The 16,318-nt window shown below is 41.2% G+C and overlaps 1 protein-coding gene across 3 annotated transcripts in view; it reads right to left on the bottom strand.

Moving 5' to 3' along the window:
- ARID5B (AT-rich interaction domain 5B) overlaps positions 1-4,960 on the bottom strand; it is a 189,246-nt gene extending 184,286 nt beyond the window's left edge. The window contains exons 1-2 of one of the 3 annotated variants that reach the window (XM_027091882.1): positions 4,488-4,960; positions 3,810-4,064 (exon numbers count right to left, since the gene is read on the bottom strand). In XM_027091882.1, the coding sequence (XP_026947683.1) occupies positions 3,810-4,064; positions 4,488-4,508 (276 nt within the window). In that variant the 5' untranslated portion in view covers positions 4,509-4,960. Of the gene's footprint in view, positions 1-2,162; positions 2,298-3,809; positions 4,065-4,487 lie in introns of those variants that run through there. The other 2 variants (XM_027091884.1, XM_027091883.1) reach the window with 2 other exon arrangements.
- Between the last annotated feature and the right edge of the window lie 11,358 nt (positions 4,961-16,318).

Genomic DNA, 16,318 nt, shown 5'->3' with positions numbered 1-16,318 from the left:
CCTGCATTGGCAGGCGGACTCTCAACCACGGCTCCACCAGGGAAGCCCTCTTTTCTATTTATTTAATTTACAGTTATAAAGTAGTTTTGCCCATAATAATGTCTCTTGATATTTATAACAATCCCCAGTCAGCTTTACTATTGTTCCCATTTTGCAGATGAATAAACTGAGGTTCAGAGTGTTTACAGTTATCCAAGGGCAAACAAATAGTTAGTTGTAGAATCAAGATGTGAGTCTCTGGAATGCTTTTCCTCCACACCAGCTGCCAGCACTGTTAAGTATGCGTAGGCAGCAGTGATATAAGCAGGCCAGACATTATCCTCATTACTTAAACTAGTAATAAATTGTTAATGATTATTAATAATGGTATTAAAATGTAACTGTTATAGTTCTATGACACTGGCTAGGATTAACTGAACTTTATAGAATAAGAATGATTCTGCTACCTAAATATCTGGTGATATAGTTCTAAAATGTACAAGGAACTGCCCACATTTAGTACACACTTCTGGAATATAATATGATGTATTCAAGCTCTAGTTCCAAGGGTAGGTTTCAGCGGGAAAATAAAGCAACCCTAAAGCTTAAGAAGGCCTAGGTTCAAGCCGGCGACCTTTGACAAGCCACATAAACTCTTCAAGGCCTCTGTCTCCATCTATAAAATGGGCATACAAATCCCTGCCTTATCTAGCCTGATACAATTAATGCAAAGATCAATAAGAAAATTTCCCTCCCCCACCAAAAAAAAAAAAATTGTCCTCTGCAGATCGTAGCAAACCACACAGGGACGCTATTTCTAATCTCGCACAATGATAATTTCCCTGTTTTTAGAACTGATGTCTTTATATTTCAAGAAATCATAAAAAGACAGAATGATGTTCTTGAGCCAAAAAAGCATACGGAGTCCTGGCTGTCCTTTTGAAATGGATGCTGATGTCAGCTCAATCAAGAAATTATTAACCTCCATTTGGTTACTTTAAATAAACTGTACTGGCTGATTTAAATGTGCTGAACATTTTCTCCAAGGCACAGTGCACGTCACCAGGAAACCTTTCTCTTTCAGTTATGCATTGCAAATGGCAAATGCATCATTCAAAACTATTTAAAATCAATAATAAAATCATTTCGCTGTACATAAACAAGTTAACAGAGTAAGAGAAAACAAAGCAAATGTCTTAATGAGAGGGCCCTGTTGCCCCCTCTAGGTGCCAGCAGTAAATGCTGGTATCTGCAGGCTCTCCTCCAGAGGAGACTGCTGCTGCTATTCTGCTAATGAATGACTGACTATCTTAGGCCAGGGGGGAAATGACATCACCAGGGTGGAAAACCGATCTGCACTGGGAAACTTTCTACCTGCTTTACATTTGTCATAATTATTTTGCACAATGTAGCCTGTATTTGCATAATTTTGAGGCGTGTCATTATCTCAATTGAAAATTGTTTTAATATGGCTGAATAATTCACAAGGACATCATCCAAAGTCCTAATGAAATATACAACTATAATCATACAGCTAATTACCAGCCGTGTTAGCATTAAAAAACAAATCATGCATAATATTAGACGATGTATATGCAGCTGAGGAATATAAATAGAGCCATCTCCCTCTCCAAACCCCCTAGAGTTTACTTTTAAATGGCAAGATTAATTTTCTCAGGTATGGCTCATATAGCAGCGACGAAACGCCAAGATCATTAAAATGGTTCGCTTACATTTCCCCATAATGAATAATGTCTTTTAAAAAATCGTGTATTTAAAAATATATCTATTCACTATCATTAGTACTACCAGATGCAACCTTCGGCTAATATTTCTTTTATTCTTAAATCAGAATTTACTATTTAATTACACAACAGAAATTAAAACTGGACCAAGTGGGGTCAATTCGGGGTCTTTAAAAAATATTCCGCTTTCAATTGAAAAAAAAAAAAAGGCCGTGGCCACAAAATATCCCATAAAACACTGAATAATTTCCTTCTGGGTTCAGTCAGAAGTCTATTAGGCACCAGCTCTTTTCTGGATATTTAATCCTTCCCTTTTCCAGATCACAGGCCATGTTGAAGTAATAAATTTGAAAAGCAAATAATAAGAAATCAGGAGGGGGAGGGGAAGGCAGACAGCTGCGCAGGAAAGTTGGGTCGGGGGAGGGGGCCGAGCCAAACCTTGGGCGGTGCAAAGAGCTCAACCTGTTGGTAGGCTGCAGGATTTTTCACAGCATTTCCAAACAACACCTTTGTAAAATTGCCGGCAGACGTCGGGAAAGGTGAACGTTTAAAACCCATAGCTGGCCGGGAGGGCGGAGGGGAGGGCGTGTGGGTTGGGAGAGGTGTTCGGAGAGGAGGGAGGGGCTTATTTCCGAAGAGGCTGAAACGAGGGCGAACGTTTTGACGAACTCCGGTAATTAACCGGCATAGACCACTGACGGGTAACTCGATCTCGGCGAGAAGGAGCGAACTGGAGGTGCCAAAAGTACAATCAACTCCACCAGACCAAGGAATTCTGGAAGGACTGGCAGGCAGCTTCGAGCTCCGGGATGAGTTAAACGGGGAACCATTCACTTAACAAAAAGGTCCTTACACCTACCTCGACAGCTCGAAAGCCTGGCACAGAGCTAGCTGCCCTCAGAAGTCTGAGTTTGATTGCCCTGCTCCCGCTTGGGCAACACAAAGCCTTGACAGGCGGCCGCGCGCCCTCCCGCCCCGCCGCGCCGCAGGCACAGCCTCCCCAAAACAGTTCCCCCGGTAGGTACCAGGGTGCTGAGGTCGGTCAGCTGACGAGGGGAGCCCGCAGAAATGCGGCCACACATGAAATGACAGAGCCGAATAGGGGCGGCCGCCCCGGCGACCGGCGACAGCGGGCTCACCTCGGGCGTCCTGCCGGGAGCGCCGGCGAGCGCCCCCGCGGCCGCCCAGAAACGTGCCGGGGAGGCTCTGTCCCTCTCCACCCTCCCCAGGAGCGCCGTCTGGGCACGGAGGACTCCGGACCCGCAGGGCCAGGGGGTGAGCACACACCCCTCTGCCCTTCCCTCCCCCGTCCGCGTCCCACACATCCCCAAAGATCGCGCTGGAAGGCGTCCACTTTGCGTGGAGTAATTGAAAACTAGAACATCAAATGGCTTGTCCGGGGGGAGGGGGTGGGGACGAGAGATAGTTGTTAATGCTTAACGTGTTTGTGCCGGTTACACGACCGCTTTGAAATCCGCCCGGGCAGATCTGCAAGTTATTTGAATGTATTATTCCAGTACCTGTCATTTATCACTTTATTCAACACGTCTTTGCCAACTCAATAGCTTTTGATCTCACTCTGCCTCCATTTCGTAATTTCCGCCCTCTTAAACATATCAAATACTTACTTTAAAAAAAAAAAAGAAAAGAAAAACGGGAACAATATCGAAACCCACCGAAAGAAATCCACCCATCCCCTACCGAGCCAGACGCGAAGGTAAATTTTCAAAAGGCAAAAAATATAAAAAGCATGTGATGTTCAAGCGGCAATAGCAGGATCACACACACACACACACACACACACACACACACACACACACACACACCCTTGAACAAAACCCTTCTCGAACAAGTTATTTGATCTTGACTAAAATCAGCAGTTGGATCTTCTTTGTAAAGCTGACAGCCAAACTCTGACAATGGCAAAATACTCGAGCCCCAGCTAGTGGCGCTACCCCTTTAAAAAAGAAGTCGATCCTGTTCGCCTGCAGAAGTGAATACAGTATTTTCAAGCTTGCCCTGTAATAAGCATTACTACGGGAAAAAATAATAAAGAAAGAAGAGAGGGAGATATAAGTTTACCACCTCGCCATGGTCGCTATTTCTGCCCTGGGGAGTGTCTTCTGGGAGGAAATAAAGTTTAGAGCTGGATAAAAGTTGCCGGCTGGTCCTCTCTTCCCACAACAGCTGGAGCTCCGCTATGCAAATCGGATCCTTTGGCGTACATCTTACAAAGAAAAAGTCGCCAAGGGACAAAATTCTTGGTTTGCCTTCAAGGTGGAATTGAAAAGCCTTGTAGAAAATGTAAGGTCCGTGCAAGCCACACGGTGAGCCGACCCACTGCAGGGGAAAAAAAGCACCAAATAAATAATGTAGCCATCAGAGCACAAACGTCTATTCCCAGACACATTTACACACAGACATCCACACTCTTAATACAGAAGAGCCAACAGATATAAAGCTGGGTGGAAAAAATAATAGAGCCCACACAAATTTTCTGCCTCCCTTAAAAAAAAAAAAAAAAGACTCCGGGCCCCCCACCTCTCCCTACCTCTCCATCTGAGGCGGTAGAATTACATTATGTATTTATGATCACTGCAGGGATTTTTTTAAACAATAAAAATGATTTGGGGGGATGCAGAGGGTAAAAGTTTGGTGAAAAGTTTGTGGGGGGTGTGGGTGGGTGCAGAGGTGTGGGTGAGCCGGGGGGCTGGGGGGTGCCGGGGGGTGCCGGGATCGGAGGAGCGGAGGAGAGCGAAATACCTGGAGTGAGTTGGGCTCCATCTCGACGTTCTGAATTGATTGAACTCAACATTCTCTCCAAACTTGTTGGCTTGAATGGATTGCATCAGGTCCTGGCAGGGAAAAACATTCTCTGCCTTCAGCCGGCGTAATGTCTCAATATAAAACTAAGCTCTCGCCTCCCCTTCGGCACCAAAATGATTGAAAATGTGACCTAATATTTCTCTGACGACTCAATTTTCAGCTCCTGTCAAAAATGTGTAGGTTTCCTTCCAAACGTGGGTTGATCAAATTCATAATCGGCAGAAAGGCTCCGTCCGATCTCGGCGGGAAGAGGATGGATCAAGGCAAAAATTACATAGGAAGGTCTGTAAAAATAAATTCTGCCCTAAAAGTGTGTGAAGATGAGATCTACCTCTTCCCAATCTCCCTTGTCTAGCGGTTTCATTTGATGAGATTTTTGGAGGAGACGAGAGCTAGCGAGCTCCGCTGTGCATCTGACAGGACCTGCTTGTATATGTCTAATATAAAGAACATTTCCTGCAGAGATTCCGGGGCGCTGCTCCTCTTTCTAATGCTCCTTAGCAGATTTGCTGTTATTAGACATGTAGATTTGTTTGATAGTTAAATTACGCTTCCTCACTGCCATGTTTTCGAGAACTAATCTGTTAAATTATCTTTTGATGCCTATTTACATCGAAGGGAAAAGTGGGTTATCGATTATATAAACATATAAATATTAATGCATTTGTTCGCTTCGCAAAAAAAATACTCAGCAAAAAAAAAAAAAACAGAAAGACAAGTGAGCAGCGCACACACATCTCAAGATTTTGCAAACAATATTGAACGGACAGCGACTGCATTTAGGGACTGGAACAATAAACGATGCATGATAAATCAATAAATGCGAGCAGCGAGTCTGCTCGGAATATGAATTCAGGCTCCCGGTTCTGCGTGTGCATTCTTTAATTTTGAAGTATATACACTAGTACGTGTTTACAATGCTGATGGACGCCAAGGGCGCTCTCAAATGATAATGTGTTTATATAACCCAGCGCTACAGGAATAATATACCGGCTACTCCCCCACCCCCAACCCCTCCCCCCGCCAAAAAGGGAGAGGAGCTTCCTCAATAATAGTTTGAAACTGAAAAAAATCCATTTGCAAACTAGTTACATACAACCAGAAATTAAGCTGTTGAAAACCGGGGGCATGAACCGTAAGACAATAAAGGCTTTAAATGTGTATATTTATTGTTCTGGAGCCCTGGAGCATTGCGAGGTTTGCATGCATGGCTATTATGCAAACACAGAGAAACTTAAGAGCGACAGAACAAGGAACAGGCAGAGACTGCAAAGCCCTCGCTCGCTCCGACCCAGCTGCCGGTCCTCCGCCAGGCTAGACTGCATTTTCGCAGTGTGGATGTAAAATGGTGTACTCGCTTCCCCCACGCTCCCCCATCCCCTTCCCCGCCCTCCTCCCACTCCTTTCAGTGTTACACCCACCCCCCCCCTCCGATTTTAGTATATTGGCACCAATCTTTCCAAAGTGGGTCTGGCATGCTAAAAAAGTAAACATGTACTATATGGGGAATAAGGTCTGTATAGTATGACAGTTGAAACTTGATCTGTGATAAAATTACAGGATGTTGAAATTACTAGTAAGCTATTTTTAACGCTTTCGCAACGTTTCACCTCTAGTCACAGCATCTAGTTGAAACAGGATTACTTTAATGAAAATTATATTCACATGGCTGAAGTTAATACACCCGGCAGAGCACAAATGCCTCATATTCAGTGACTTGAGGTGGAAAGACCCTCTGTGTGTATTTTTATGCCTTTTCAAAACGTCTGCGTCCACTGCAGTAAGAATTAGGACACTTAACATTATCTAAACCACATTTTTGATTCAGAACATGGGGAAGTAATAAAAGGCAAGACCTAGCTCGTTTCTATACACACAGAGATAAACGAAAGAAAATGGCAGATCCTCCAATTACAATAAGTAATAAAAGCCCATGCCAAAGAGCCGGTATTCTGAAAGATGTCGAAAACTATTTTAATAATTTAAAGTAATATCACAACTCTGCACCGTGGAAGACAATGTAACAATTCGCAGTTTCCCATCTCTTGCATTAGCCAATTATGACTTGCACATCACTCTTTAATTATCTTCCTTGAAATTTCATCTGATCTTTCTATTTTATAAGCATGGGTTACAAAGAGAAATTACAGCTCTCTGGTGCTTTCTCTTTTTAAGTTTATGATGCATACTACAGACGTTTGATTAGAATAACCCATTTTGTTCATTTTTTTACATATGAATGGACTTGACTGAAGGGCATTTTACATAATTTTTTAAAAATACATGAGAGACGCCTAAGGCTGCAGTTAGTCTCTGTCCTGTTCGTGTAAATATATACATTCAGTTCAAGAAATACTATATTAAAAAACTTGAGTTGCAGTATTTTGACAAGATCATATTTGAGATCGACTGTGAGTCAGTTTCCTGTATGACCAATGCAGCAGCATTTATGCAGGAAACCTCAACAGAATGCCTGAGGGTATCCCTCGATTGTATATTAAATCTCTCTCTTTAAAAATACACAGCTCTTTAGAGCATCTAAGCAACTTCTGCTGGTTTTGTTGCTGTAAGTCTTTAAGGGTCTGTAAGGAACTTCACCTAATTAGAAATCCTGTTTCTATGTCTGTACAAGGTTAGGTGCTGAACTAGGCTGCACGCTGCCTGATATCTCTGTCTTCTGGAAAACTCCGGATAAGGTTTTTGAGATGTTAACAATTGCAGGGATCTAGGTCTGAATATTTCTGAATATCTGCAGTCTTATAGTCAGATGTCAAAACTGAATCACAGGGGCATCTTTCCGCTCTTTTTACAGGAGCAGCACCCCCATGAACCTAATAAAATCCAAAAAATCAAACCTCAGGTCCAATCCTGTGAATGACTTTTAAAATTATAGGTCACAGTGGTGTGTTTACAAACAAAACAAAAAACAACCCCCTCTATTTTACTTCTTTAATATGATGCTTGATGGGCACCTGTAAATTATCTCTGTAGCAAATATCCATACAAAGAAAGTTTCAATTAAGATAAGGAGATTGTATTGAAGCAGTTCTTTGAAGTAATGTAGTTAATAGCCTGTTTGATTTCTGCTTGTAAGAGAGTAATAACGTGGATTCAAGGTTCCATCAATCACAGAGCAGATGTAAGACTTGAGACACCCGACACCCAGGGGAATAGAGGCAAACTCCTGCAGTGCAGGGTCCTTGGGCTAATGTAAAGTAAATACTCATAAACAGATTGAATGTTGTAAGAAGACAATCCATTCTGGACAGTTAGAATCATGAAAGCAAGTGCTTTATCTATAAAAAAGCTTGTAGCTGGGACTCACAGTGTATAAAAGAAGAGTGGGGAAAAAGCAATATATGTTTATATCACACATTATTTTTGGGCTCTTTCTTATACTGCAACACAGGAACCTATACCCACACATCTATATTCCGGCTGCTTTGCTAAGCCAAAACCCAACTCTCTGTTTTAAGTTATTTGGTTTACTTAAAAGGTTAAAAAATTAAAAATCATTCTCACCCCTCAAGGGAGTGGGGAAGCAGTAGACACATTTTTCAGTGTCTGTGAATAAAGGATCAGGGGGGTTAAGTTAGTTGCGAAACCTAGCAGTGACATAATTAGGCAGCTTGGACTATAATAAATAGGATCATTTAAAAAAATTTTTTTAAGTACAGTTGAAGAAAGAAGGCGACCATTTCAAAAATTCAACCCTCTCTGCGCACCTCTGGGCCTCCCCCTCCCCCCCAAATTGTAAAAGACAAATGAAACATTTTTGACCTTGGCTATAATAATACTTCATGTTTTAGCACTTTAGTCAGCATTTTATCTACTAATTGCTACACACTACCGCATGTGGCTCGAAGCTGCCACTGCAGCTTTCTTTCACTGGTGAGCGAATTGCTTCATAAAGACTGGGAATTCAACCTGGCTGTTTCCTTCCTTGCTCCCCCGACCACGTTTTTTTTTTTTTGTTTTTTTTTTTTCTTTCCTTTTCCACGTAGAAGCCGCTATATTTTTCCAGAAAATACCAGAACAGGGACGGTGAATGGTCCCCTCATCTCCTTCCACCGGTCAAACTCAGGCCACTTTGGCGATCGGGAGGCAAAGGGGGAAGGTGAAAGGGGGCAGGAGGAACGAGTGGGGCGAAGCTGGGGGAGCGGGCAGGGGGGGATCCTGGCCTGCTGGTGGACCTGCTAAGTGATTCTACACGTTGGTCCCCTGACTAGTCCATGGCTGGTTAGAAGTCCGGGAGACTCCGCGCTGCCCACCTGGGGACCTCGAGTTAGAGGCTCTCTCCCGTCTTCCTTGGTCAAGAAGTGGGGCTCGAGGAGGGTAGCCCCGGAGTCTGCGGACTGATTCGTGGATTGAAAAGCCAGCCCTGTCCGAGGGTCAGCCACTGCCTAGTCCCCTCCCCCCTTCCAAGCCTGGCGCCATCGCGAGCGGTGGGGGTGGGTGGCGTTATTAATAAGGCGGCCTCCAGCAGAGCAGACTCGCGAAGTCTGAGCTCAACGTCTATGGGTTTAAGGAGGGTAAATAGGGTTATACGGGTCATTGCTTTCCAGGAGACCTCTAGTGGTCAAAGGTTGAGCTACATCTTAAATTTGGGCCTCCTATTTGTCGCCTGTCTCCTGGGCTGTAGTGGGGAGACACACTGAGCCTCTTAACTCAGTTCCAGGCAGTCAAGGCCGGTAGCTCGGGACAGATTTCTCACGGACTTGAAGGCAGAGCCAAGAGAGAAGCGGGGAACTCCGAGAAAGGGACCCCTCCGCCCGCCCCCTCCCGCCCCGCCCCGGGAGGGGTCATGTGATGCCCTTTGTGGGCACTGGAAGCCCCAAGGTCCTCGGCCCTTAGTACAGACAGAGACTTCCTATCTTATCTTGACTTTCCTCCGCGTTGGGAGGCTAATCAAGTATTTTCAGGGAAGTTGGATTAAATTTGCCCAAGCCATTTCCAGTTACGACAGAAATGCTGAGTCTGTTTTATTCTGACTTGTTTGTAGATCAAAGCCAAGTCCCACTCCCTCCCCCCAATCACATATACACCCAAACACCCCTTAATTTTAACAGTTCATTGCCTTCAAGTGCCCTTGACATTTCTGGGTTATTTAGTTTAGAAATAACTAAGCTCCGTTTTTCTCTTCTTTTTAAAATTGTATGCACTGCAGTGGAGTATGTATGACTTTTGACTAAATTGTGACCTTGTCCCTCTAACCGAAATGCCACACTATTCCATCTCAGGTGGCCACGTCCTAGGGGAGAGGGTGGTGGTGACTTATAGGCTCCTTGTTCTTCAGACTCATTTGTGATCCACATACTAATAAAGAATTTGATTCAATTGACCCCCAGCATGGTATTAAAGGCATTGCTGGGAACAGCTATCTTAGATCATACCAAAAACAGAGGTCCCAGCCATCTGAGGTTATTAAAACATCTTGCCATACCTGATTTTTAAAAACGAAGACAAGAAAGTGTACAGACATGGGGTATTGGCTCCACTGGGGGACTCAAATACCACCTACTCAAAATTTCTCTGTGCAGTTTCAAATGGACGTTAATGATGCCTTGTATTTAGTGATTTACAACTTAAAAATACTTGACAAGCATTAAAAACAGAGTGGGCATGGTAGGTAAATCACTAAACTGGCAAGTCAAGGGGCCACTCTTCACTGATTTTCTGTGTCTCCCTGTCCATGGCTATAATTGTCTGTAGGACTCAAATCCTAACTCCGGCTTTGTCAGAATTTCTCAGATAACTGTGGTAAAATGATGCAGACTGGTCATCTGTATAGTGGCAGCCCCCTGTGCTGGGCCATCAGCCAAACCCATGGAAGCACCAGCAAGTCCCTGGGCTGTCTCCACCTACATTTTGCCATGGCCACAGACTGATAATTTTATGACTTGTTATTTCAGGTTGAAATATGTAAACGCAGTAATTCACTAAGGGTGTAAAGAGATCTGAGTACTTCAGAGGAAAAGCAATACCAAGAAGAATAGTGAGATGGTTTCTGTTCTCATCTTCAGTAAGCTGTGGCCAAAATGACACTGGGCAGGGTTTTCACAGAGATGGGAAGGGACTAGAGGAGCCTCAAACGAAGCTTACACAACGCCGTTCTCAGGGCGTTCTGGAACCACCTGTTATGGACTCACCACAGCTAATTGTTGCATTTTCAGGAATTTTGCAAGCTGGCTATTAAACATGTCTATTATTAAATATTAAATTGTATGTATATATATATTTATATCAACTATACTTCAATAAAAAATATAAATTCACAATACATTGTATTAAAAACAAAGGTAGTACATACTGAAAACTCATCACTTTCTAATTATTTTACTACATTTTACTATTATCTCTGCTCTTGAGGTTAATTATACCTTTTGTATTGTGATGACTGCAATACTATATCACAGTATGTTACCATATCTCTTCCCAACCCATGCCCATTGGCATTATGTTGGTAGCTTGAAATTGGCTGTGGTGGGAGTATTTAGAGCATGGAACTCAGCAAACATTACCAATCAGGGCTTGATTTATTGTACTGTTGATTGTTTAGACTTAAGAAAGGAATGGAGAAAATGTAAATATTGCAGATTGTGATGATTAATTTTATAGGTCAACTTGACTGGGTCATGGGGTACCCGATATTTGGTCAAACATTATCCTAGATGTGTCTATGAGGGTGTTTTTGGATGAGATAAACATTTGAATAAGTAGACTGAGTAAAGCAGATCACCCCATCCCCACGTGGGTGAGCCTCATCTCATCAGTTGAAGGCCTGAAGAGAACAAAAAAGTCTGAGTAAGAGAGAACTCCTGTCTGATTAATTGAGCTGGGGCATGGGTCTTTTCCAGCCTTTGGACTTGGACTGAAACACTGACTCTTCATGGGTCTCAAGCCTGCCGATTTTTGGACTGGAACTTATACCATTGCCTGTCCTAGTTCTTAGGCCTTTGGACTCACACTGCAACTAAAGGTCAGTTCTCCTGGGTCTCCAGCTTGCTGACTATAGATCTTGGGATTTCTCAGCCTCCACAAACTATGATATACATGTATATATATATATATATATATATATATATCAAACTATGATACATATATCTCCTATTGGTTCTGTTTCTTTGAAGAGCCCTGACTAATACATGGATTAAACTTAAACGTGTGTCAAGGACTTCCCTGGTGGCCCAGTAGATAAGAATCTGCCTGACAATGCAGGGGGCATGGGTTCGATCCCTGGTCTGGGAAGATCCCACACGCCACAGAGCAACAAAGCCCATGCGCCACAACTACTGAGCCTGAGCTCTAGAGCCCGTGAGCCACAACTACTGAGCCCGCGTGCCACAACTACTGAAGCCTGCATGCCTAGAGCCCATGCTCCAGAATAAGAGAAGCCACCGCAGTGAGAAGCCCGTGCACTGCAACGAAGAGTAGCCCCCGTTTGCCACAACTAGAGAAAGCCCGCGTGCAGCAACGAAGACCCAACACAGCCAAAAATAAATAAACAAAATAAAAATGAAAAAAAAAAGAACTTACTGTTTAACGAGGCTTAAAATCACATTTTTTAAAAAAAGTGTGTCAAGTCTGTAGCCAATAATATAGTGAATAGCACAAACAAATGAGGAAATTTTTGAAAGCTGTATAATTCAGCAAAGAAGTTGCTCACGTCATTGGTGAAAGAGTGAGATTTTTGGATGCATCTTTGTTTTCTCACTTTTATTTTACTCCTCAATTTAAATGAAAATTTCAAACAATATTCAGGTTGGAACTACACTCATTTGCTAATGCAATTATAGGTTAGCTATGGATATAAGAGTTCAGCAAATAGTTAACAAAAGCATTCTCTGAGAATAGATTGGCTCTATGGAATTTACAGTGAAGAGTGTGGCATATTTTATTATGATTTGTACATTTGTGCTACACTTCCTGTGTATCGGCAAAATGTGTAATGAACTTATACACCTACATATATATCTAAATCATATATGTATACCATATGTACATATCTGTATCTACATCTAGATCTAGATATATAAAAACTAACACAGACATACCTCTTTCGGGTTAGGGATATTTAGATATTTAGGGATATTAGATATTTAAATATTTAGAAGCACACCTCTGTCTACAGGTAGCCTTCAGCCTGACATGCAACTCAAACTTCTAGAGCAGGGGTTGGCAAACTGCAGCCTACTACCTGTTTTTGTACAACCCACGAGCTAAGAATGTGTTTTACATTTTTAAATGGTTGAAAATAATCACTAGAAAAATATTTTGTGACAAATAAAAATTATATGCAATTCAAATTTCAGTGTCCATAAATAAATTTTGTTGGAACTCAGCCATGCTCATTCATGTATGTATTGTCTATGGCATCTATCACACTAAAACAGCAGAGTTGAGTAGTTACGACAGAGACTGTATGGCCCTCAAAGCCTAAAATATTTACTATCTTGCCTTTTGTAGTAGAAGTTTGTAGTTGTAATTGCCTGTTCTAGAATATGTAGGTATGTGCCTTGGCTGGCAGTAGTATACACAAGCAAATGAACTTTTGAAGTCTTTTCTTGTCATTGGTCCTAGAAATACTTCCTCAGTAAACAGAGAAAATGGAATACCCAGAGTTGTGAGGGATTCAAGTCGCTGACTCAAGGTCAAAGACAGAGCCAATGCCATCAAAAAAGTAGGAATGGAGCATGAGATTTCCCACTCCTCAGTTTGTGTCCCACCAATGGATGACAGTACCTTTCTTCCTGACTGCTTGTCCTAAAGCACTGTATAATTTTGTTGGGCGCTGTTAAATATTTATTGAGTTTTCTTGTCCAATGTGGTTCGGTTACTGTGTGTCTGTGTGTGTGATGGGATCCTTCAGGATTAAAGGTTCTATGTAAATCGAGGATTATTTTATGACTTGTTATTGAAGGTTGAAATATGTAAATGTGGTAATTCACTAACGTTATATCAGTGCATATATCTGGGAAACAAGAATGCATTATCCTTCCTTTTGAGTCTAACATCATTTACATCCTTTAAAAAAAAAACACCCAATCAATTTTTTTTTTTTTAATGAGGAAATGCAGTGGAGGAAAAAAAATTCCTTTAATGCAATACTTCAGCTGAAAGTTTAATGATACAAAAGGCAGGCAATTCAAAGTTACAGTTCCCACAGCAACTGTAACTCTGTTATATAGCACATTTAGGCATAGATCTCACAGCATGTACTGCAATACAAAATACTCCACACTGGGCATGCAAGGGGGCAGAGTTATGGTTGCTATGGGTACCATGACTTTGAATTTCCAGATTTTTTGAGAGTTTAAATTCTCAACCAGAACATCACATTAATAGTTTTTTTTTTTTTTGCATTGAAAATAATAAAGATTGTATCACTGTTTCCACTGTCAAACCTATCTCCAGTTCAGTCCACTGCTTAGTATAAATACCTACCCAAACGTATTCACCCTACTTGCTAAAATTAAACACATGACCTCAGTCCAGGGAGTATTTTGCAAATTTATATGCGATGACTTTTCACTGGATTAACTAAATCTGCTCCCTCCTCCTTTCCAAAAATCACCAATAGATTCAGGTTAAATCTTTCAGCCTTTTAGCATACTTTATCTGTTATTCATGGGCTGAGAGGATATGGTAATCATATTCGTTGTGTATGAATGTGTTATGTATATATTTATAATTTACACTCTACTCCTAAAAGAACTGGAGGCAGCTAACTGCACGTCTTCATTTATTCATTTATTCCTTGAACACGCCATGCAACTTTATGCCTTTATGCTACTGGTCTGAGGAACCTTTTCACTTTTAAAAATTCCTGAGGCCCTCAAAGAGCTTTTGTTTATGGTGGTTTTATATAAATATATAAATGTATGTATTTACATTAGAAATTATAATTGAAATATTTTAAATATTCATTAACTCATTTAAAAATAATAATAATAAACACATTACATGTTGACATACGTGTATTTAAAAAGTAACTCTAACTTAGTGAAAAGAGAGGGCATTGTTCTACATTTTCATAAATCTCTTTAATAGAAGACAGCTGGATTCTCATAGCTGCTTTTACATTTAATCTGTTGAATATCACAAGTCATGTAGCTTCTGGAAAATGCCACTATACTTTTGTGAGAGTATGCAAGTGAAAAAAGCAAACCATGTCTTAGTATTATGATGATTGTTATTTTAACCACCTGAAGTGGTCTCAGGGATTCCCGTGGATCCCCAGACTGCACTTTGAGAACAAGTGCTCTATGCATTTGCTTATGCTCTTCTTTCAAGCATCTGCCTCTTCCTTGTCCACAGGAAAACTCCTATTCATGCTTCAAGGCACTAGGAAAAATTAATTGCTCCCTTACTTATATTCTCATAGAATTTTATAATATGCCTATCTTAGCACTTATTTTGTATCCTTATGATTGAGTGTTTAAACGTCTGGGTTTTTGTTTTGCTGTTGTTAGACTACGAGTTGCTCAAAGGGGAAATCATGTCTTATACATTTTTTTCTCATTTTCTAGCATGGTACCTGGCATTCCATATGTATGGGATGTAAGAATTCAATTCAACAAACAAGTAATAAAATAGCTCCCACTCACTGAGCAACATAATATATGTTAGGAACTATGTCTGAATTATCTCAAATGTAACCCTCATAATAATGCTATGAAGGTACTATTATTATCAGTATTTTTTAAATGAGGAAACTAAGGTTTGCCCAGAGTTGAACAGCCATGGGTCATACACCATGCCAAGAAATATGAAGGTTAGTAAAAAGCAGGAATCAGAATCTTTGCCTTAAAGGCATTAACAATCTACTTTCAGAGACAAGACAAAATGCACAGATGAAAGGCAAATAACAACATAAAATTAGCTAACAACAGACCACAAAGACTATAATTAAAGAAATGTCTACTTAGTAGAAATGGCTACTTACCCAATGAATTATTTAGATTCAAACTTTTGGAGGCTGTACTTCTATCAGAAAACCCTTGTTTGAGAATGCACACCAGATACGTGTATATTTGTTGATAAAATATATATTTACCTCCGCACTAATCTGTTACAAATGTACTAATATATACTAATATACTCAAAATATAAATTATAAAGAATTTTAAAAGAATGAGATAAAAAATATATATAAGAAGACATTCTATAACTTTTTTCAGCATCTTGATGAACTATGTACCCCGCTTTGGAGCCAGTTCATCTACACTGGCAGTCAGCTTTGGCCGCACACTAGGCTCATCTGCGGAGTTTTTAAGATATGACACTGGGATCACACCCCCAGGTTAATTAAATCAAAACTTCTGAGGGTAAGTACATGGATCATATGAATTTTTTGCCCCCTTCCCTCCCCCAGACAAGGAATTCTAATGTGCAACCAGAGATGAGAATCACGGGTCCAGCCACTAAGGACCGTGACCATGGAGAGAGGGCAGGAATTGCAGCCATTTGGGAAGACATCACAGGAAAGATGGTATTAAAATCAGCTTTGAAATTTTTCCTTGGAAGTATTGAAAAGTTATGTTTGTAGAGTTGTATTTGCCAGGTAAGCTGATCTTTTAAACCCCCCTTCCCTAAGTTAGGACCCATGTTTTTATTTTTGGAAGCAGTGCCCATTTTGAGTGTACCTGGCTTGTCAAGGTATGGAAGTGAGGGGCCCTGAGTTGTTTTCTGTGTCTGGCTAAAAATCTGTGTGGACCTCTTGAGCTGTTTTTCAATAACAGTAATTGTGGAGGTGGTGATTTCTGTTG

This window comes from Aethalodelphis obliquidens, unplaced genomic scaffold (genome assembly GCF_003676395.1).
Source record: "Aethalodelphis obliquidens isolate GAN/ISIS:26980383/991018 unplaced genomic scaffold, ASM367639v1 scaffold73, whole genome shotgun sequence".
Classification (NCBI taxonomy): Eukaryota; Metazoa; Chordata; class Mammalia; order Artiodactyla; family Delphinidae; genus Aethalodelphis; species Aethalodelphis obliquidens.
This window is presented reverse-complemented; position numbering and strand designations above follow the sequence as displayed.